Source organism: Monopterus albus, unplaced genomic scaffold, assembly GCF_001952655.1.
Source record: "Monopterus albus unplaced genomic scaffold, M_albus_1.0 scaffold114.1, whole genome shotgun sequence".
Taxonomy (NCBI): Eukaryota; Metazoa; Chordata; class Actinopteri; order Synbranchiformes; family Synbranchidae; genus Monopterus; species Monopterus albus.
This window is the reverse complement of record NW_018127994.1, coordinates 993,782-1,017,460: the sequence shown is the minus strand read 5'-3', so window position 1 is coordinate 1,017,460 and position 23,679 is coordinate 993,782. Positions and strand designations below refer to the sequence as shown.

At 39.9% G+C, this 23,679-nt stretch overlaps 2 protein-coding genes across 5 annotated transcripts in view; both read right to left on the bottom strand.

The window, feature by feature from the left end:
- The window catches only part of serinc1 (serine incorporator 1), a 15,350-nt gene extending 12,885 nt beyond the window's left edge, over positions 1-2,465 (bottom strand). Inside the window, exons 1-2 of the mRNA XM_020611504.1 lie at positions 2,194-2,465; positions 1,028-1,189 (exon numbers count right to left, since the gene is read on the bottom strand). Of these exons, the coding sequence (XP_020467160.1) occupies positions 1,028-1,189; positions 2,194-2,232 (201 nt within the window). The 5' untranslated portion in view covers positions 2,233-2,465. The remainder of the gene's footprint in view (positions 1-1,027; positions 1,190-2,193) is intronic.
- Positions 2,466-3,136: 671 nt separating this feature from the next.
- On the bottom strand, positions 3,137-23,128 carry hsf2 (heat shock transcription factor 2). 4 transcript variants are annotated; one of them, XM_020611485.1, is made up of 12 exons: positions 22,908-23,128; positions 22,317-22,440; positions 20,251-20,378; positions 16,715-16,839; positions 15,252-15,327; positions 14,743-14,804; positions 12,256-12,334; positions 11,899-12,032; positions 10,293-10,580; positions 9,711-9,813; positions 6,989-7,055; positions 3,137-5,245 (listed from the first exon to the last, which is right to left on the bottom strand). In XM_020611485.1, the coding sequence occupies exons 1-12, from the start codon at positions 22,998-23,000 to the stop codon at positions 4,911-4,913; spliced, it is 1,614 nt and encodes a 537-aa protein (XP_020467141.1). In that variant the 5' UTR covers positions 23,001-23,128; the 3' UTR covers positions 3,137-4,910. The 4 variants fall into 4 exon arrangements, with proteins under 4 accessions (XP_020467141.1, XP_020467142.1, XP_020467143.1 ...); XM_020611486.1 differs by having other exon boundaries at positions 22,317-22,425; positions 22,908-23,127; XM_020611487.1 differs by lacking the exon at positions 22,908-23,128 and adding an exon at positions 21,148-21,256 and having other exon boundaries at positions 22,317-22,402.
- Between the last annotated feature and the right edge of the window lie 551 nt (positions 23,129-23,679).

Genomic DNA, 23,679 nt, shown 5'->3' with positions numbered 1-23,679 from the left:
GTGGACAGTTTGTGGGTGAGTTTGTGGGGGACAACTGTGTTGAAGGTGGAGCTGTAGTCAATGAAGAGTATCCTGATGTAGGAGTCTTCATTTTCCAGGTGAGACAGGGAATAGTGGAGGGCAGCCACGATGGCATCTGAGGTGACCCTGTTGGGCCAGTAGGCATACTGCAGGGGGTCCAGGGTGTCTGGTATACTGCTCTGAATGCGGGCCAGCACCACTCTCTCAAAGCACTTTATAATGATTGGGGTGAGTGCCACTGTCCTGTAGTCATTCAGGCAGGTGACCAGGCTCTTCTTGGGAAGGGGGACGATAGTTGTGGTCTTAAAGCAGGTGGGAACGATGCTCTGGCTGAGGGAGAGACTGAAGATGGTGGTGAGAACATCAGCCAGCTCACTGGCACATGCCCTGAGAGCCCTCCAAGGGATGTTGTCCGGTCCTGCTGCTTTGCGGGGGTTGATCTTCATCAGGACTGTGCGTTCCTGGCCTGGTGAGACAGTTAGTGGAGGGGAGGTGGGGGGTTGGGTGGTGTGTGTGTGCCTCCTTTCTGTGTTGTGGCTGGAGGTTTCAAAGCGGGGGTAGAAGGGGTTGAAGTCCTCCGGCAGGCTGTCTGTGGAGCTGATGATGCTGGTGGTGGTCCTGTAGTCTGTGGTGTGCTGCAGGCCTTGCCACATCCGTTCAGAGTCAGCAGTAGAATGGTAGATAGTACCACTACATGCAACAGTCCGATAGTTCGAAATGTGTATATATGCATCTAATTTTTATGAATACTGCCTCTCCTCCTTCTCTCATGCTTTCCTTACCTTTGATTGCACCATTCTATTGTCTGTTGCCTAAAACACACTGAGAGCCTCTGTGCCAGAGATGAATTCCTTCTATGCTCAACATACTTGGCAATTAAAGCTGATTCTGATTAACAAATTACAGCAAAAACAGACTGTGCAATCCCTATGTTGGTATCTCCTGTACTGTAATATTTTATTCACACTTTATATTGCATGTATTTTATGTGAAAACCCCTCCATACCTTCTTAAGGTGCTCCTCCATGCCTGGCATCAACATAATACAGGCAACACCCACTCCCAGAAGGAGGAAGAAGGCATAGATGAGGCGAGTCACTGTGGAGTTATTTCCGCTGGGGCAGCATCGACACAGCAGGCAAGGGGCACTGCCGCAAAGGCATGGGATCTGCAAATACAAATCACTGTTAGGCTACTATTAAAAATGCTATGGACTCCCCGGTGTCTCCTATAGTTGCCAATCTGTACATGGAAGAAATTGAGGAGAAAGCCCTGTCTTCCTTCACTGGTACTGTTCTCAGCTACTGGTTCTGCTACATGGACGACACATGGGTTAAACTCAGGACCCAGGAGGTAGAGGCTTTCACCAAGCATATCAACCCTGTGGATGTCAACATCAAGTTCATGTGAGGATGCCAGAGATGACTGTCTGGCCTTTTTAGATTTTTTTCAGTCATAGCCTTGAATTGAAATTATTTTTCAAATGTTAGTAGCTTTGATTTCTACAGAATAAGATAATGAATTATGGATGCAAACATGTCTGTTCATATGCAATTGCAAAACACAAATCGACAGTCACCCCAGGAGTCATTTATGAACCTGATTATGCAACAGAAATGGGGGTGAGGCAGTGCAGTGGGCTCCACATGACGCAGTAACGCCAGTCTGCTGACTGCAGCCGATAGCCGAGTCTGTTTACATGGCCGCAGTGTCGCAAGAGCCCGGCTGCTTTGTTGACATCATCGCCAGCCGCCGGTTTACAATGTTCACAAACACTAAACCACCAAATACACTTCGAAATGCTGCAGATTTGGTTGGACTTCGTTTCCGCGTCATAAATGTAGAGCAGTTCACCGAGTCATAGCATTTAAGGCTCGACGTGTTTATGTGTTTCCTAAACAAAGGAAGGTGTCATGCGGCCCTGCAGCTTGTTTCCGTAACTACTAATTATTTATCCACAATATGAACTATAACTTCTGAGGTGGAACTACAGCTGATCAGTAATCAATGCTGGCTAGCTAACGTTACACTGTGCTTACTGTGCCTACGACACGGCCTGCTATTTTGTATTATTGCGCAGTCATGACAGCATCTGTGAAACCAACTAGCTACTAGCAGATAACACACACAAGCTGCTTGTACTGTAGATATAAAGTATGAAGCGTTACGTACCCAGCTTGCCATGGAGCATAATCCGAGAACGGCTCCCATGATGGCTGATGTTTGTTCTTTTCTTGTCTGGAGATCACACCGGGCTCAGACGTCTAGTACTTTCCTACAAGATGGATGATGCTTTCTCTACCCTTGCTCTGCCTCTTCTACTACAATGCTGGGGTTGAAATATGCGTTTGGTGCCCTCCACTGGACGACTTTAACACTCCCACCTTGCCAAAAACAGCTGCCCAAATAAAACCAAACTATGCCTATCACATTTAGTGACTGAGGATATTTGTAAAGGAGTGGAGATTCTCTTTTATAGGGCAACAAAGTCGGGTGTAGGTTTTATTAGACTTAACACCTTTTAAGAAACCTTAATCCTTAAAATGAATATGAACAATCAAATTAAATACATAAAACAAGAATTACTGCTTTATGGTTGTATGCCTCCACCAACTAGTCAAATTGGACAGACATGAGGTCTCCCACCTTTGACCACCAAAATCTAATCAGTTCATCCTCGAGATCAAGTGGAACTTTGTGCAAAATTGGAAGAAATTCCCTCCAGACCTTCCGGACATATGGTGTTCACAAGAAGGGGACAGTCTGACCTTGACACCTTGACCTTTGGCCACAAAACGTCACTTTATTCACTAGGTGCTATTCTGATTGGCTGGGGTGAATGAGAGTAATCACCTCCAGCCAATCAGAGTAGATGCTTATAAATAATGAATATTTTAACTTCCAAAACAGCCTGCCAGAGGGGAATGTGGGTTGTTGGTAATATGGAATTAGTGAAAGTGAAACAACTTTGGGCAAATAAATGTCACATATATGCTTTAATTGCACTCAATTGTTTTAAAAATAGTTCAAAAAGGGCCATAATACCAGCACTTTAAGAGACATTTTTCCTGAGACTCTCTCACAGATGCACACACACACACACGACACTAGTGGAAACTGTGAAATGACTTTATTTGTTGCTTGTTTAAACAGGTTAAAGTACAGTAACTAAATTCACTTTCCCAAGTCTGAACTCAAAAAGGAGTAAGCCCCTACTGAACACAACACCGTCTGAAGGAATGCTGCTTTATGAAGAGCCTCAGTTCTGTGAACAGGCATGTAGCAAAAGATAAACAAAACAGAATAAATAGATTTTCTTAAGCATATACAAAGGTTCAGTCCCTTAATACAGGCCAGGTGAGAATGTTTCCTTGCTGATGTTGTAGGACCAGATGTGATGCACTGCTTCACTGATGAAGATGCTGGAAAGCAGATGAGACTAAAGGCTGAAACCTCTTCTGTCTTTAAACATGACTGTACAGAGATGGAAATCCCACTCCTTGTATCATTTGCTCACATTTACCAGTTTGTCTCTCATTTATTTTTACATTTGAGACCTTTGCATTGAAGACAGCATTCAGGACACAGGAATTAAGTACTCTAAACCAAAAGTATTGTTTCACTTTCAAAAACATGGCAGTGGAGTTTATCCTTTGGAATCCTCACCCGCTTCTGCTCAATATTCGCTCTACGACAGTCACTACATGCCTTATGAGCTAATCATACTCTGTGTCCCGTATGTCTGTTACAGGCTAGTGATGTAATTTTTCTGTCATCTTCCTAGCTCTGTGTGGGTCATTGTGAGCTCTGTGTGGATGTCCACACAAACTATCTGTTCAATAAAAAGCCACAACTACACACATACCACAATGCTTGGAAAACGATGATGTGCGGAAACAGAAGGCAGAGACTCGATTATGAGTAGGAACGTGTGTGTGTCCCATCTGATGGTATGATTAGCTCTTTAGCTAAACATGCCATAAATTTACTCACAGCTAGTGTGGGCCCACCGGAAGGCAAGCAGCCTCGGGGGTACTCGCTATTTCCTGTAGACCAGAAGAGTCACAGATGATATTGGGCTACTCAGAAATGTCATTAATTAGCATGCCTGCAGTACTTTAAATGGCAATGTCCACAGATTTTGAGCACACAGCATAGTGAATGTGTGCATATGCACGAACAGTGTCAGTGTTCCAAATATGTACAGCAAGAGCCATGATGATTAGTCTTTTTGAGTCTTAGCAGTCAAATGTTTTCATGGGTTTTGTTACTTTTTTATTTTCGTGTTAGATTAGAATAGTTTGTGCTTTGATACTCCAGGCACCAACATACTTTATATGTTGTAAACAGGAGCTATAATGTTGCCAATGAGTCCCAATTCAACTCTGGATGTAGAAGGAAATTTCAATCAAATGATTATGAGGAAAAGTCTAAAGATATGAGGAGACTTTTTATGGATACATGTCCATGACAATGCAGAGATACTGTGGGAACACTATGTGTATTATATGCATTTTGTTTTGACTGTGACTGAGAAGTGGCACATTTTTCACTGAAATTGCATCAGTTAGGCTCAAGGCATTAATGATATGCCAGAGGTTGTTAAACTAGTATTACTACTACTACTACTACTACTACTGTTATAATTGATGAAATGTGGGGTATTTCTAAACCAATGCAAAATTCTTAAATGTAAAAATGTGTACATGATATACTTCTGCTGGACTGGTGCTCTCTTCAGTTCTGTTCCTGCTTCTCAACAAATACACACCTCAGTGCAGAGAGGTGAGGAATTATCATCAGTATTATCCAGGTGATGGAGGGATGTAGTCTGTAGTGAACCAGCCTCAGTGCAAATGGCATTGCTGCTACACTAGCTCCCTTCTTGATCACACTTTGTCCAGCTGGGTGGAGTCAGCCTCTGGTCCAGCAGGACTCAATTCACACAGGTAGAACAGTGTCTCCTCACTGGCCTCTGCTTCTGTCAGAGGCTCCAGGCGGATCAGGGAGCTGCGGGTTGGCTGTTTCAGCTCCAGGCTGGTATCCAGCAGCTCTGAGGGCAGCTCAGCCTCTATAGAATCACCGGAGCTGGAGGAAGGCTGGAGGGGTATGTTGGAGGAGCTGATGCTGCTGCAGCCGCTGGTACCCAGGTCCAGCTCTGGAGGAGTACAGCCATCGAGGAAAGCAAGCAGGGGGCAGGTGGTGTACTGGATCAACTGTTTATCTAAATATAAGACAAAGGAGGAGCAGAGAGAAAAATAAATAAATCGGCCTGGACCATATCCAACCCAAGATAGAAAATAACCACAATCACCATTTTATTGACTCAGTTCTGAATGTCCCTCAGGTTGCCTGTTTTGAGTCTTCCCCCGCCCTTTGTCAAAAATTTTTATTCTTTTTTAATGATAAGGTTCTTTCTACCAGAGCTCAAATTTAACCTCCTGTTTACGATTTTTCTGTTTCTCGTCCCTGCACTGCTGTCTTTTACCAGTTTGAGTGTGTGTCCTTATCATATTGTCAGGAGGTGGTTGGGCGACTGAATCCCTCTGGTTCCCCAAATGATGCTGTTCCTCCTCGTTTTTTAAAGGAAATCTTTCCAGTTGTGGGGCCATTTGTTCTCTCCATTATTAATAGCAGTTTATCCTCTGGCCTGGTTCCAAAGATGTTTAAACATGCCGTGGTGCGGCCGCTGATTAAGAGACCTGGTCTGGATCCCACAGTGTTCTCAAATTTTAGGCCCATCTCAAATTTGCCATTTCTCTCCAAAGTCCTTGAAAAGATAGTTTATGCTCAGTTACTGGCTTTCTTAGATGAGCACAATATTCTTGAGACTTTTCAATCAGGGTTTAAAACCCAGCATAGTACTGAGTCAGCCTTGGTGAAAGTCTTAAATGACATTTTTCTTGCTACTGACTCAGGGAATTGTGTGGTCCTAGTGCTCTTAGATTTGACCGCTGCTTTTGACACAGTGGACCACAATATCCTTATTTCTCGTTTGGAGCACTGGGTGGGTATCCGGGGGATAGCTTTGGAATGGTTTCGATCTTATCTTAAGGATAGATCCTTCTGTGTGAAACTAGGAGATGCTGTATCTTCCTCTGAGCCCCTTGTGTATGGGGTACCACAAGGCTCGGTCCTTGGACCCCTTCTTTTTTCCCTTTACCTTCTCCCACTTGGTACTATACTCAGGAATCACAGTGTTTCCTTTCATTTTTATGCGGATGATTGCCAGCTTTACCTACCGGTTAATAAGATGAGCTCTTCCGTTAGCACACTTCTTGAATGTCTGGATGACATTAAATCTTGGCTTGCTTTTAACTTTTTAAAGCTGAATGAGGATAAGACTGAGGTGATTGTATTCGGTGATTCTGTTGGTTCACCATCTGTTGACTTGGGCTCATTGGCTCATTATAATCAAAAGAATATTTTAAATTTAGGTATTAAGATGGATCCAGATTTAAGATTCGACAGCCAAATTGCAGCTGTCATTAAATCTAGTTTCTTTCACCTCAGACAGTTGGCTAAAGTACATATCTCTCCAGTTTTGGCCTCCTTACACTGGTTACCTGTCCATTTTCGGGTCCATTACAAAATTTTACTCTTTGTTTTTAAATCCCTTCATGGCTCTGCACCATCCTACTTAACTGATTCGCTTCATTGGCATACACCCACACGCTCTCTGAGGTCAGCAAATCAGTTTCTCTTGAGTGTCCCAAGAACGAAGCGCAAGCTTAGAGGCGATCGAGCCTTCGCAGTTGCTGGTCCTAGGTTTACAGTTTTCAAAACTGTCCTACAGACAAACTATAGCATGGAGCTCCTGGCGCTCCCCCTGCCAGAGTCAGAATGCGATGCTTGAATGAAAAATGAAGAACAATGACAAAATGTTATTTTAAATACAACCAACATTTATAACTGATATTTGTCAAATTAATTTGGGAAGGAGTCTGAGCGCATGTCCTCCTCTCACCTGTGTTATCTTCCTCTGTCCTTTCTCTGTTTAGCTGTGCAGTGTTCTCTTTGGAGGAAACACACTCCTGAAAACACACAGAGAGGGAATGGTGAACACACACATTATCTTAAAATTCAACTAAAACCTAACATCGCAGATGTAATACACACACACACACACACACACACACACACACACACACACACACACACAATTGGTTAGGTTTACAGTTTTCAAAACTGTCCTACAGACAAACTATACTGACATATGGTATATGTACACCGAAAGAGTTACTGGTCACTGTAGTCACTCCATCTGTCTAGACGAATAGTAGAGTCCTTACTGTTGTGATTCCAGTGTTAGAGGAATCAGTCCTCATTCTGAGTAAAAATAATTTTAAGGTTCATCTTAGACTATTATGGGAATTCAGCTGTGAATTTATACAAATCAAGTGGGTAATTTCCAAAGTTAATCTTTTTACTACTAAATCCCCTTTTCACTTGAATCGACCAACAGTTTATACCAATACACATTATATTCTTCTGCACTCTAGGTTCTTTATAATGTGTATGCTTTGCTGTTTTGGATCATTACTGATCCTTGTACTTTCCAATGGCCTGAACATGGTCAAGCCTACTTTGACTTATGTGTATAAGTGACTTATATATGTGTAAGAAGAGATGCTGTCCTATCTCTGCCTCTGGATTCAAAATCATGTTTTCAGAAAACATTCAATGTCTGTGTATATGAGGAACTGACACATTATCCCCTTAATTATATAGGAATGCATTCAAATACTGTAGCCAGTTCTGTTTTGGATGCAGTTCCAAGTTGGTAAAATAACTATTTCTTAAGATCTGCAGTCAGTGATGTTCTCTGTTCAGTCACTGTTGTCTCTCTCTCTCTGACACTACAGGCGTCAGGTGTATAAAATATGTGTGGATGAATATGGAGGGCTTTGCTTTTTTCTTCCTCCTCTTCTTTACAATACACATACTGACATCTGTTTTTACTAAAATCTAGCAGTGGATAATAATCTGGGATTACTTTCCACTGTGGATAATCATATGGATAAACTGATTGTGAAATGTAACTATTATCTAAAGCTTTCAAATAGATGTAGACTCAAAAGTACAATATTTGCCTCTGAAGTACAGTGAAGTTAAAGTATAAAGTAGCAGAACAGGAAAACACATACCTCAAAATTGTAATGAAGTACAGTACTTGATTAAATATACTTAGTAACTTTCTACAACTGCCAAAAACATTTAACCAGTGATATAAGTAAATTACATTTTGAAATACAAAATAACACTTTAATATATTTCAAATTATGCTTTTTAACTTGCATAAACAATTTTTAAAAATCTCTCTTCTGCTTTTTTTTCATTTAGTCTGACAATGACAAGTGAAAATATAGAGCCTTCTGTATTACTGTTAAATCAAACTGTTTTCAATCGAGAATGAATTCATGAGTTTGCCAAAGATTACCACACCTAGTTTTGGTCCTGAAATGCTATTTAAATTGTGAGACCTTATATACACAGGTGTAAAGTAGGTCTAATCAATTCAGTTTGCCACAGGTGGATATCAATCAAGATACATCGAGGGGAAAAAACAAATACAGTATAATTTGGAGAGCCACCGTAAAGGGTCAGAATACTTTAATAAGAGATCATAAGTTTTGATTTAAAAATTCTCTAAAAACAAGTCTTCATTTTGTCATTTAGGCAAAATTTCATCCATTTCATAATACATTTATAACTGTAAAGTGGGCAAAATGAGAAGGGGTCTGAATACTTCCTGAAGCAACTGTAGATGCTATAGATAATTATAACTGAAAAGTATAGTAAAGTTAGTACAAATAGATGCATTTTGTAAATATTTCATGAAGTGTGTCAGATTTTAAACACAAAAAGTAAAATACTGACTGAAGTTATAGTATCAGAATGCGATGTTTCTAGCTGATAAATTCAATGTGGTAATTCAACATACAGCACCTATTTTATCAGATGATCCAGTGATGGTTTATGTACTGATTGCAGTTGGCAATTATTAACTGCGCACTGTAGAACTGTTGAATGAATTGAGGTCTAAAGAGTTATGTTTTAATGAATAAGTCTGAAAACTGGCTGAGGCTGAAATAATCACCACTAAAAACTCTATGTTACTGATGTCCAAGTAGCACAGTACTGTGCAAACCATCATGTACAGCGTAAGTGGACTGGTTCAGTGTGATGGTGAGCCAAACGAATCATTAAATCGGCTCCATCAAAATAAAATCCTTAAAATTTCATTAGCATTAAAGTTTTACAAAACACTAACAGTGAAGCATATATTTTGCATAACTGCAGCAGACTGACAGTGAGCAGGTTTTAATATCTTAGGATGAAAATTATATTAGCTTCGAGCCTGCCCTGCCAACACCGTGGGACGATGACTTCATGGCAAGTTCAGGTGGTGTCACTTTGACAACCAGCTTCACTAAGAAGGTACTGTCTGTAGTGGACAATAAAGTACCTGGTACTAAAGCCAAGCAGAGTCAAGTCAAGTCAGTGCCAGTGGAAAAGACACTTTTGACCAAGAACTTAGAAGTCCCGCAGTTAGGAGTGACATGCCTTTTATTTTTAGAAGTTTATTCTAACTCAGCCACTTAGGATCTACTTCTAGTCTTGGGATGATTAATGAAAATGGGCCTGGATGAATGTTTTGGTTTAGTGTGTAAGTGATATAATTTTACCTCTAGTGAATCAAAATCTATGCCAAACTGTTTTCCATAAAGCATGGCCTGGAAGTCCTCCAAACTGCAGTCTATACTGTCCAGATAGTCCATCAGCTCCACCCTGACAAGACACAGCACAGGTAACAAAAAAAAGAGGAATGTATGTATTAATCAATCATACTGAAAAGGTAGTTAATTTTAAAGTGTGTGAAGTTTTTAGTTTGTGTTTTACCACAGGCCGGATACACTGTACATATACTTTCATTTCATGTGAAGCCAGTAATTCCCTCATTGTGTACCTTTTGCCAGAGATCTGAACAGATTTTTCCTTCTCCAAGGTATTTCTGTAGGCTCCTCTGTGTTCATTTTGTACACCAAGCACTTCCAAAGTGGGAGTCTGTGCCACTGTGTGTGCAATGTGGACTATCAAGCATGTAAATGTGATCGCCACACAAATATCTCAGACTGATCACCGGCTGCTCAGCGGTCATGGCTGATCAAGTTAAAAACCACCATATGCTAATCTCCAGCAGATTGATTGATGCATCTCTATTTAAATTATATATTTGAAATAAATTACAACAATAACAATGCACTTACTTGCCGAGCAGGTTGATGTTTTGTGATATTGCTCCATTCTCATTCAGTATGGAGTCCATCATCTTCACGGGGTCCTCCACACTCAGGCCTGGGGGCTTATTGAGCTGCAGTGCGCTGCTGGTTGGTGCACTGTTTTCTAAAACGCTGCTCTTTCGGCTGTTGTCTGCTGCAGCAGACACACTTTCCTCTGTCTGTTTGATGTCACCTGTGCACAATGTAGTGCTCACCTCTGTCTCAGCTGGCAGCACTGCACAGCTGTCCAGCTCTACTTCCACAATTTCTACATCCCTGAGGAAGTACATTTTGACAACATGTCATTAAGAGTCACTCCTGACAACTAAATTCAAAGTTTTTTAGCAAAGGAGATTCCCTCAACCTCCTCTCACATTTTAGATACCTACTGAATCAGAAGACCAAACAAACCATTTAGTTTGTACAGACATCCTTCAATTACAGACCCTTTTCATTTCTGTCAAAAAAAAAAAAAAAATCTAAGCTTCAAGACTCAACCACATGAAGCACAGTGACATCTGGTGGCTCATAAAGCCTATAACATGTCTTCAAGACTGGGACAGAAGCTCTACAGCACATCACTGATTTGAATTATTCTAGTCTTGTGTGACAATAAAAGTCAGATAAGCCTGCAAATTGGCAATACATTTGTTCAGACATACTGCATTAAACATAGACGCTATTGTGCAAAATGTGAGTTAAATGACTTATACAGTATATTGCCCAAAAGTCTAGATGTAAAATATTGTTGGTGATGCTAAACATTAATGCACCTAATTAGTGTAGTTCTAGGAATAGTTCAGGTTTTCAAGTTGGTGTGAAAAACAATACTGATGTATCCCTGTGTACGTGAGAATAGGCCTTAGTCCACACTGACCCTGAATGTTTCCACCCGGGCCAAAAATACACAACCCTCGTTCTATACAAAAATTCACTCTGAAGGCCCAGTGGCACCGATGAATACTAACTTCATAGCAGATGTTTTATATAACATTTCATAGAAGTCATGGTGTGACATGATGAGAGAATAGTATTCATTAAATTAACCACTTACTTTTATTACATTATTACTTGATATCAGTCGGAAATGTTCACCTGTTTACCCTTATGTATTACACATGGTAAATTGTAAAATAATTGTATAGCACCTTTCTATGCTTTTACAGCACACTCAAAGCGCTTTCACATTATTCGGCCATTCACCCATTCGCACTCCCAAGCACTCACGCATTCACACACCGGTGACATCACCGGGAGCAACTGGGGGTTCAGTGTATTGCTCAAGGACACCTCGACATGTTGACTGGACAAGCCGGGAATCGAACCGCTAATCCTCCAGTTAGGAAACGACCCACTCTACCTCCTGAGCCACAGCCACCCCCCACATGACAACTGAACGCAGTAGAATAGTGTAAATATCACTTAAAGCATAATGTAGGTCATTTTCTATATTAATAGCATTTTGACCATAACATTAAGTGTGAGTAGAAGTCATTCACTGTTGGATTTAGTCTCTCTATTGGGATGGCTGAAAAATACTATTAATATAAAAAATGACCAGCCAATCAAAGGAGTCAAAGGCAACTAGTCTTACCCTTGTTCATGGGCTCTTGGTGACTCTTCTGTGATCTCAGCTGTTACCTCGTCATCATTTTCAGTCAAGTCACAGATAATAACATCATCGGATATCTCAGAGCCCTTCACACCATTCAGACTGTTGACAGAAGACTACACAAAACGCACACACTCAGAATCTGGACTTCAGCTGGGTTACTCTATAAACTACTACACATTTAACATTATCAATTTAAAACCAAAAATAAACATGCACACTTACAAAGTAAAATATGAGAACAAATCATATCAAGAACATAAACTGATTCACAAGCATTCACTATATGGAAAACATCCCATGTTTACAGTATGTCACCAAGTACTGCAATTTACTAACCTGTTCCACACACACTGCATCATCATAGAGCTGATGAATGTATTTGGGCTTCTTTCCATTGCTGTTCAGAAGAATTGGCCTGCCAAAAAAAACGGACATCAAACATTTAAAGTTGATAGAAATTCCGGTTTACACAATGAGAATGCTAAAATGTTTAGTTATGCAAGATAAGGATATGATAATAATTTAATGACAGGTTTCTCTTGCAAGTTGTTCAAGTAAAAATTCCAGGTTTGCTGTTTACAGCTTTAACAGTGAAGATGTTCTTTTTCTTCATTTCCTCAATCTGTTATCACTAATCATTTAATCAAAAATATAATGCACTAAACAATAACAGATTCAGATTAACAGATTGAAAATAATTAGTTCCAGCTTCATCATGTATTTACCACATGGGGGTCAATTAGCCTTCATTCCAAAAGTAGCTGTTACATGTTATGAAACGGGTTGATATTCTGTCCAACCCTGGCAGTTCATGATGGGCTACATAAATCAAGTTTACAAAAGTGACATACTGTACTGTAAATTTGACTGCTTTTTTGATTTCATGTGACAAACTCATTTGTTGACACCTTACTGAGAAGCCACATTCAGTAATTGTGTGGATGCTGTGAAGCATCCACACTATACTATCCTAGCATTTATTTATTAATCTGGATTCTTCCATCTGTTTTTTAACACCTAATTTCTTCAGCATGCTTTAAGCTAGGATAACCAATCAGGTATCAAAATGTTCAGCTTTTTAAGGATTTGCTTGCATTTTTCTTGTTTGTAACATTTATACTTTTTAAAAAATTCAGCTTTTTTTTTTTTTTTTAGCTAATTTTGCCCTATTAAAATGAATAGGTAATATATTCACATCTTAATAACTTCAGCATACTTTTAGCTAGAAACACGATTTCAACTTTTAGCTATTCGGCAACTCTTCAGCTATTGATACTGTAACCAGCTTTTTGATACCTTTTATGGTTTTTGCATAATTACCATTTACATTTTATGCTTCACTTCAATAGCCACACTAGTAGTCCTCAGGGTGTAGGACTACTCGCTCGCTCACTCACTCACACACTCACACACACACCTACACACACAATCCTACTTGTTTTGCCTACTTTGTGGGGACCAATGGGAAAACATTCATATCTTAATAAGTTCAGCATACCTTCAGCTAGAAAAGCCATTCATATGAAAATGTTCAGCTCTCTGCTGGCATTTATTGCATCTCATCCTTCAGCAATTAATTTCAGGCATTTAAAGGGTGATCCTTTAGCATATCAGCATCCACACGCATTTTTAATAGGAAATGCATTTCTCTAGTTATACTTGGTGACCATTTTATCAATGCTTTTCTTGACAGGTGCACAAACTGTTTGGAAGTTCAGTGATTTAAAGAGAACTATAGTGGGCAGATAGAGAGCAACATTGAATCACTAGGTACTTTTGATACAGAGGGCTCTTTTGAGATAGAGGACTTTTCCCCTCCAGAGTTCCCTGAAGCAGGAGTTGTGGTGGACGACAACAGTGATCCCCACTCATCAATTTGAGCCCCTGTAATGCCCAAAGCTGGAGCTCTCATAGCTGACACAGCGCAAGTACAAGAGAGGATAGGGGCAGTGCACGCAACCACTGGCGCCTAATTTCTAGGCCTGCTAGAAAGCTATGCAGTTCAGAGGTGCTTTTCCGGGCAGAAAGGCAACAGTGCCAACCCATTCTGGCCACTTGCTAACACATTACTAAAACTGACTTTTGCTAAATCAAATCACTAAGTTACTGAAAACACACAAAGTTGAACTACAAGCTAAAGCTAACTGACAACTACTAAAATTGGAAAATTTTACCAACCTACTAATGGTATACTGCTAACAATCCTACAAAAAAAAACTATCAGCAAAGAACTACAAAATTTACAGTGAAATAATTCATGCCAACAATCTAAATAGCCCATCGCTACACTCAATCCAAGCAAATGAGTATAGCAATGACTCTCCACAGTTTGCATCAGCAGGAGACTGATTTTACTGGAGGGTGCAGGGAGGGGGGTGAGGCAGGATGGGGGGAGTGGTTGGTTGGTGATAAAATCTGGCACTGTACACGTCATCTTCCACCAGATCAGCCAACAGAGTGCCATACTAGTGAATCCTAAAACCCAGAACCGAGTTAGCATTGTTGCACTTCTGGTTCCTTTGCCCTGAAGTCAGTGGGATTTTGGTTAAATGCCCGAAATAAGGTCTGTGGTTAACACAAGGTCAAAACATTGTCACATTTTGTTCTATGAAATAAAATATACCAGTAGATAACCTACTTGTGATTTTTTTTTTTAATCCTTTTATGTGTCTTAAAAAGCTGGTTGCTAACAAGTGGCTAAACAAGACTACAGAGGCTGTCTGGGATATTAACAATCAGTGATCATGCCAAATACTGAGTCTCATCTACTCACTAGTCCGCCTTTAAAGTCTCATTGTATTTAAACTAACAGCGTGAGCTCACCTTTTGCGTTTTAAATTCAAGATGTGGTTGTTCTGTACCAGTGTCAGGATGAAATGTATTAGCTGAAAAAAAGAACAGTCTCTGAGATTCTACAGAAAATGCAAATGGATTTGCAGCTCACAACCAATGATGAATGTTATTAATTTATTCTTGCTTATTACAGAAACATCAATTTGAAGTTCTCATTCATTTATCCCTCTAAAAATATCACATATTCAAAGACGGTTCTCCTAGGAAGTTTACAGTGTTCTCAATGGCTCAAGAAGCCAAGCATGTGTAAGCAATCTAAAAAATAAAAAGCAATCTGAAAGACTGTTTAGATTACAGATTTTCTTTTGCTGAATAGATTGTGAAAGGTTTTAACTACTCCCATAGAGAGTAGAATCATATTTTTATCAGAAAATTTCAGAAATGCAGCATATTATTCTGATGGAAGTGGTTTACATGAAGTGTGGATGAAAAATACAGTTACAAACAGTGTACACTGAAAGGTCCAGCATACTGCTCACCTTTTTGATGAGCTGTTGTTGGTGGGCATGTTTCTGTCTCAGATCTGAGATCTCCCTCCAAAAAGCTTCATTCTCCCTAGACAACAAAACAAGTTTGGACAGCAGCAGAACATAGTTAATGCACATGGTCAAGGATAACTAGATAGAAAAGTTGATGACTGTTAGAAGACAGGATGATTATTATTATTATTATGATGTGTAACACCATAATCATAATATTTTCTTATGTTTAAGGTCATGACATGTCACCAGATGTCATGTCAGAATGTTTTTAGATACACACCACTTTATCAACAGACACACACACATTGATTTGCTTCATGTTTTGACTACTGCTATGGCCAGCTGCAAAGCTGGCACCAGGAACACATCAAGGTTGACGTTCCTGTGTAGTATAGGGCTAGCCCAACCGAAGAGATAAATGTATAGGCCTGTTGTGGTTCAGGGTCTTTCATCCTTCAGCTGCCTGCGTGCAGGTTGGGGGGGTACAAGATACCTGAGCGTGTAATGTTAATTTTTACCTGTGTTCACTGAATAAATCAGCACTGTATTGAAGCTACTTGGACTGCCTCGTCTCTCAGAGTTAGCATGGTACAAGTACCGGAAGACTTCAGCATGAAGAACAAAACTGACCTTTTTCAAGGTAAGAGGCTGGTGACAACAGCTACACAATATCACCAAAATCAAGAGCAGACAGAGTAGTTGACTGCAATAATGTCTTCTGACTAGCAAAATAGACGCAAGATTTGTTTCCATAATTCTGTGAGGACGAATGACCCAAAAGTTCTCCTGAACATTATGGAGGTCTGAGCCACAGCTACAGATAACTCTTTCTTGATGTTATTGTTGCCCAAGCAGCTTCAACCAGTTATTAAAGAGATCTAACCTGGAACTGCCTACACCCTTAACTCAATGGAACATGAAGCCCTGATTGTGGTTGGCTCCCCTTTGCTTTTCCACTGTATTTTTCCCTGTGTTAGTCACTGTTTATTCAAGGGCAGGGACAGGAGTACAAGTTCAGTTCCGAGTGAAATTTTGACAGTAGAAGATGTCTAATTATTTACAAACTACTAGAGCCCTGTATAGCCTTGAAAATACTCCAGGATGAATGCAGACATGGACAGCTGGGGACTTGCATGCAGACAGCAGACACTCTTCTATACATACTATATCCATACAGAGACGTGTTCTACATGTGCACTAGAAAATATGATGGCTCCTTGTTTGGTCTATTTGGCTGAAAACTGCCGTCTCAAATTTTGGGCTTATAATATTGGCAATTGCAAACGGGTGCACAAAGATCCTTGCAAACATGGGCAGATGACAGATTTCCATCATGCGGACCCTTGCAGCCATATGGATGCAGAAACCATGAATCAGCCCTGTTTCCAGGACTGATGGTTTTTTTGGTTAATGCCTTCCATACATTTCCTGCAATAACTTGTTCAGTGTTTCACACTCACCTCTTGAGTGTTGCCAGCCTGGCATCAATGCTCTCCTGTTTGCTGTGAACACTCTGAACACTTGCCAAAATCTTGGTCAGGTCTTCCTGTCGAATTTTATTGTCCTCTGGTCGAGCATTAGACACCTGAAAAACAGAGATGATTATAAAATCTTGCATTTACAGTATCTCAACACTGGAAGCATAATAGGATAATGGAAACAAACTATGATCTAATGAACATTTATTTACATTAAAATATGGTTAACCATGTTAGGGTCTCATCTGAGGCTGAGTTAAGAACATCACACTGCTCACCAAATGAGAACATGAGGAACTTTTACAGGCTTTCAGGTCAAACCATGCTTTAGTTACTCAATGAAATAAAAGATTATTTGACTGCATGATTGAAGTTCTGAAATGCGCTTGTTGATTTCTTCAGCCATATTAAAGTTCGGTGCCTGGAAACGTACACTTTCTTCTACACTTCTTCTTGGTCCACACATATACAACAGCCTTCAGACAGCAGATCCGAAGTGGTGTATTCAAATTAACACAGCTGTTGCTGTGCTCATTTATATCCTCAGTGTTTAAAAAAAACAAAACGGCATATTTATTAACTGAATATTCTTCAAACCCAATGGTAACTTGTGAAAATATCCCCCAAAGTGGCATCCGTCTAGCCACTCTACCATAATAGGCCAAACACTCAAAACTTCAGTAATGGTTCAGTATTCTGATGATACATTGTGGAATGTATCAGGAGTGGTCAGGAACAAGAGTTCAGGGACCTTGTGGAGGCCTTTAGGGACTGGTGCAATAAGTGCTGTCTCAATTTGAACACTGCTAAAACCAAGGAGATGGTGGTGGATTTCAGAAGAATGAGGGCACCCCATCAATCAGTCTCCATACAGGGGGAGGAGACTGAGGTGGTGCACACCTACAAGTATCTGGGGGTCCTTATGGATGATAAGTTAGACCGGTCCCCTAATACTGATGCCCATTAGAGGCAGAAGCAAAGTCGCCTGTTCTTCCTGCAGATGATGAGGTCCTTTGATGCATGTTCTGAGATGCTGAGCATTTTTTAAAATCACACTGTGGTGGCCAGTGCATTCTTTTATGCAGTAGTGTGCTGAGGAGGCTGATTAAAGGACAGAAACACCAAGCGACTGGTTGGCTGGTTAAAAGAGCCAGCTCAGTGTTTGGGAGACTGGATCCATCAAAGACTGTGGTGGAGAGGGCTATACTGAATAAACTGAAGGTGATAAAGGGCAATGGCAGACACCCTCTCGACAGCTTTCTGGAGCGGCAGAGGAGCAGCTGTAGCAGTCGGCTCCTCTCATTGCACTGCAGACCAGAGCGGTTCAGGAGATCTTTTGTCCCCACGGCAATAAGGATGTTCAATACCTCCTGAATGAATGAATTAGTTACATGCACTTATATACTTCTGTGCTACAACCAGGCTGGAACAGGGAATGTTAATTGTTAATTTATTTTAAGTAAATTATATGTTTATTTTAATATTATTTTATTGTTGATGAGTGTGTGCATTTGTTTTTATGAGCTACTGGACAGTTGAATTTCCCCTTTGGGGATTAATTTTTTTTTTTCTATCTATCCATTCTATCTACAAGGCAAAATGGCAATTTCAGCCAGAACACAGATGTATTTTAACATTAACTCAGCTAGCCTTACTACCCTGCTAATAACTTATTATTAGAGTTGGAGCTCTGTGATTGACATTTCTGCGTTAAAAACACAAACACGGGGAGGAGGAGCTGTTCACAGATGGCCTATTGCAGCTGTGTGCGAGAAACAGAGCAGGGCAAGGGGTTAGGTGAACCAATCAATGCGCTGTGCGCAGATTAAATAGCAAGGGGGAATTGTTCTGTAGTTAATTGATCACAAATTGTGTAGTTCTCTCAGACATAAAAAAAATATTGTAATAAAAATAGGTGGCCACATATACTTGGATGGCTGTTAAGATAAAGTCCTGCTCATAAGTTTACATACCCTGGCAGAATTTGCAATATGTGTCACTTTTTTAAGTGACACACACACACACACACACACGTAAGAAAGAACGGTACCACAGGTCATTCCTCCCCACAGTCATCAGACTGTACAACACATCACTGCAGTGATAAGCTATGTGAAATTATGAGGGACTATGTAATAATCTACTGAGGTGCAATATTCAGCTCCTGGGGGTGAAATGCATTGTAAATAGGCTCATGTGTAATATCTTGTTCCTGGTCTCTCTCAAATACTGTACATTGCCCTGCTTTAGGTATTTTTGAGTAGATGCTCAGAGATCCTTATGGCTGAAACATAGGTTTCTCTCCCCCATTGTGGGATGAATTGTGTGAGTAATATTCGATTGTTCTTGATTTCCTGGTTGTTTAGTCTCTACTGCTGTTCCTGATTCTCTCCAGTGCTGCTCTGCCCTGTTCTTAGGTGCCTTTGATTTGCTTATTTGTGCTGTGTAAAATGTAACGTTCTCATGACGCTACTAGTGTGTATTGGTTCTAACGCTTTGTTGCCTTTATGTAACTGTGTAAGACTAAGTGTTCTTTGTTGGCAACTTGACCATGCAGTCCATTTTTGTTCAAATATCTCCGTACTGTGCATCTTGAAACACCCACATCACTTTTTTTTTTTCCCTTCATAGAAGCCTGTTATTTCAGATGAAGTTGCTTATAGGTTTTTCTTTGCACTGATACAAATTTTCCTCACAGTGGTGTCTGAAATCTTTTTGGTCTACCTGAGTGTGGCTTGTTATTAAGAGAACCACTAACTTCCCACTTTTTTTTATCAGGGTTTGACCAGTACTGATTGACATTTGCAAATCCTTGGATATCATTTTACTCGTATATCCTTTTCCTGACTTATAATGTTGAACTACATTTTCTCACTATTTATACACAGATACTAATTGCAATCAGAAGAGTAACAGGTGTGGAAACTTAGTCTTAATATCCATTTCAACCTGTGTGTGTCAACTTGTGTATATATTAGTAGCCCAAACATACAAGGGTATGCAAACTTTTGATCTAGGCCATCTGAACTATTTCAGTTATCATCATTATTATTATTAGAAAGGCACATAAATGTGATAATAAATGGCTTCAACTGACCACTATCCCTAAATAAAAGAAAGACTTTCTGCTTCAGCAGTCATATTTTCCATCCATCCATTATCTAGCCAATCCCAGCTGTCACTGGGCAAGAGGCAGGGTACACCCTGGACAGGTCACCAATCTATCACAGGATGTAATATTTTCAAAAAACAGTCAATATTTTACAAACTTTGCCAGGGGTATGTAAACTTATGAGCACAACTGTACCTGCAGCCTGACCAAGTAAAGTCTATGTGTAAGAAACATTGCTACACGTCAGTAAAATATTGAGTGCTTCATTTCAAATTCATTGTGGTGGAGTACAGACGCAAAATTCCAAGAATTGTGTCCCTGTCCAAGTACTTACAGACCAAAAATGGAATTAAAATGATTGATTCTGTTGAGAGGTAACAGACAGATTATAGAAAGATGACTACACCTTCCTCTTGATGTTATCCAGCAGATCATCCTGTCCTTGTTTGAAGTAGGGGTGCTGAAACTCCACTGGACCATCTCTCTCCTGTTTTACAATGCCCGTGTCAATGTGCATCACTTTACGGAATCCATCTGAATACACACACACACACACACACACACACACACAACATTAAAAACAGCAACAAGCATGGCCAACACCCACCCACCCATTCATGTCACATGAATACAAGCCATACAGTCATTGCCAAAAATATTGCCCCCCCTGCATTTCTGTCTGGTAACGCACCACTTCTCCCAGAAAACTGTTACAATCAAAATTCTGTGGTAATCTCATGTATATTTCTTTTGCTTGCATTGGAACAAAAATGATGAAACAAGCCAAATCTTATACATTCCACACAGAACAGAATTACTGACACCCTTAACTTAATATTTTGTAACACACCCTTTGGACAAATTAACCGAAATCAGCCTCTTCCTGTAACCATCAGTGAATTTCTTCCACCTCTCTACTCGAATTTTGGACCACTTCTTTTGCCAGGTCTCTCAGATTTGAAGGGTTCCTTCTCCCAGCTGCTACTCTAAGATCTCTTCTCTGTGCCTGCAGGTCAGTTTGAATTTGTTTGGAAGTTGATTCTTTATCCAGCATTCAAACAATCCTGTCCATGTTTTTCCACTATTGTGGTTCTCAAATCCTCAGCCAATTCTTTGCCCTTCCGTCTTTTCTTCATGCTCAGTGTGGTCCACACCAATGAATTTGTGATTGCAACAATTTTCTACGAGAAGTGAGTTGTCTGACAGAAGAACAGTAGTGCAAATATTTTTGGCCATGAATGTAACGTAGAGCTATCTGTACATTATTACAGTGGTAATGACCTGGTTTAAAATCTACACAAACCTTATAGTGGTAAGAAAACCTGAAAGAGCGATGATCTAGGATGCACTATGATATTCTTTTATTGCCTTTCACTCCATATTTTGGCTCCCAGGAGGTACAGTAAAAGGTACTTCAATAAAACACACACAAAAAAAAAGCAATTAAACTGAATTACAGTGAACAGATGTTCCTATTTTGCTAGTATTTTAGTGTCCTAAATGATTATACAAAAACATTTATCATAATACATGCAATTTCTGCAAAAAAAAAGGCAGATGTACTATGATAGACGATTTTATTCATATTGCCCTCTTATTGGAATCATGTGAGTCATACAATGCATTGACAGTAGAACACAATTAATCCATTTCAATACTGATTTGATTATATGCTAATTTGCATATTATGATACATGTTATTGCTATATATCAATCAATTATCATACATCTTTGAAAGTCCTACTACTGGTTGTCATTATTCAATCCTAAATTGTTAATTTTAAAAAATGACCCTTAAATAACACCAAACCAGAGATTCAACACTGGACCACTGAATTCAAAGTAACACTTGGCCAAAAACTTATAAAATGTTTATATTGTGGCCACTATAGCTCCTGTATCTATATAACTATGTCTTAAAAAGAATAAACCCTGGTTCTGCAAAACATTTGCTCAAACTAGCTTCAAAAATGTCACAGTATGATGAGATTCTTTGTTATATCTGATAGTATGCTGAATATGTTTGGAGTTTGATATGTTTGAATACAAGAAAGCTATGTGACCATGTCAGCTTGAGCTGTGGGAAACTGTAACAGCCATTTTACTCTTTATTTAATTACATTTAACAGACCAAAACAAATAACTGATTAACTGGGAAAATAATTGTCAGATTAATTAAAAGTGAAAAAAGTTGCTAATTGCAGCCCTGGTTCTGTCCCTGATTCACCTAGCACATTAGTTACAGTGCACTAAAACTAACACTGACAGTAAAAGTTGACTGGGTTATGTGTCACTACAGACATCTAGGATATGAGTGCAGCTGCAGGCTAACCCTAGTATTAAACAGCCTTATCCAGTGGACAGGCAGAAGGCCTACTCTGAACCTCTGTAAAACCGGTGCATAGCACTAATGCCAGAACGCGTGTGCTCTGATATGTACAAACTAAGCCCAGGTGATAAACGCAGACTTACACATATTGAGCTGCCTGATGAAACTAGCCATGTTGTTGTGCTTGAAGAACTTGGGGAGGATCTCCTTGGCAAAGCGCTGCTCATCCAGTACTAGGAAGCTGTTGCCCTCCTGTAAACAATCAACCTTAACATGACAGTCAAAACTGTTTCTCCGAGGGCTACTGGATCTATTGTATTATACAATTTAACTCCAGCTATGCAATCACAGCTTTACTGTGACTCGGTGCCAAAAATAATAGATGAAGGGATGCTGGCATGACAAAGAGATTTAAACTGGATTTGGCTTATTATGTTAGCTAACCTTCTGGTAGACAACTAAGGAAATTATTGAGTAACTACTTAATCGTTGATGTTTAGCTTCAGCTAATGCATGCTAGTCGTTCTGTGTCCTGAAGTGAATCCGTGGTGTGCATATATTACGACTGATGGACCCGTAAATAATGCTAATTGTGTGATGTGGCGAGATGCTGCCCTCGCTACGGTAATTTAAGGCTAACCTCAATAGCTAGCTAGCTAGCTAGCTAGCTTAGTTGTCTGCCTCGCGTTACATTTTATGACTGGCATGCTAACAGTATACAATTTTTGCGTTACCTGACTCCAGCAAATTAATTCATTGGTGTCTGCATCCTCTACGAGCGTCCACAGCTTGGTGAGGAAAGCCGGTACGTTCGAGTTGTGTTTCATCTCGTAAACTCAACAACAAATACACTTTAATTAAAATGCGCAATGTTTTAGAGCCTGTATGAATAGCTGGACAACTCTGACGCTTTGAGAAAAATGCCAATGGCTTACAACTTCCGCTTCTGGTGAACGGCAATGGATTGGTTTTACCAGAGCCGCTAAGTTAGAAAAGTTGCGACATTGAGGGGTCAAAAATGGCAGCAGGTCACGTGATTTGTGTAGCTTCAAATACATTGTTTTCTCTAGGGAACAGCGAGATTTATGAGCAATTATCATTTGTAATATTTTGTACAGCCATAAAAATTAATTTTGTGTTCTGTTGATGTTATCTAATTTAGCTAGGTGCCTAATATTTATAGTAGCCCAATATTTGCTAGACCAGTCAAAGGCTTGTAAAACGTGTTTTCGCATATGTTGCTAACTTAAAATGTCAGTATAATTATTGCCATTGATGTCAGCTTCTTACTTTGGAAGACAGCTTTCAAGTCAGTATAAACTCCATGGCACCGCTGCTAATGTCTTGAACTAGTCAATGTTCTCAAAATCCACAATTACAGTTTAAAAATAACGGTCCCTATAGAGTTAGTGGAGATGTGGCCACTTTTCTTCTTAATCCACTCTGGGTTTTACGTAAGACACCTCACGTGGAGTTCCATGCAAACAAAAGAGATAACCTTGTACG

Excerpts from the sequence above, each read along its gene's own strand:
- hsf2 (XM_020611485.1), bottom strand. The coding sequence starts at position 23,000 with ATGAAACACAACTCGAACGTACCGGCTTTCCTCACCAAGCTGTGGACG. Across the intron at positions 14,805-15,251 it reads AACAACAGCTCATCAAAAAG|CTAATACATTTCATCCTGAC; the intron begins GTGAGCAGTATG and ends TCTTTTTTTCAG. Across the intron at positions 12,033-12,255 it reads ATGCAGTGTGTGTGGAACAG|TCTTCTGTCAACAGTCTGAA; the intron begins GTTAGTAAATTG and ends CGTTTTGTGTAG.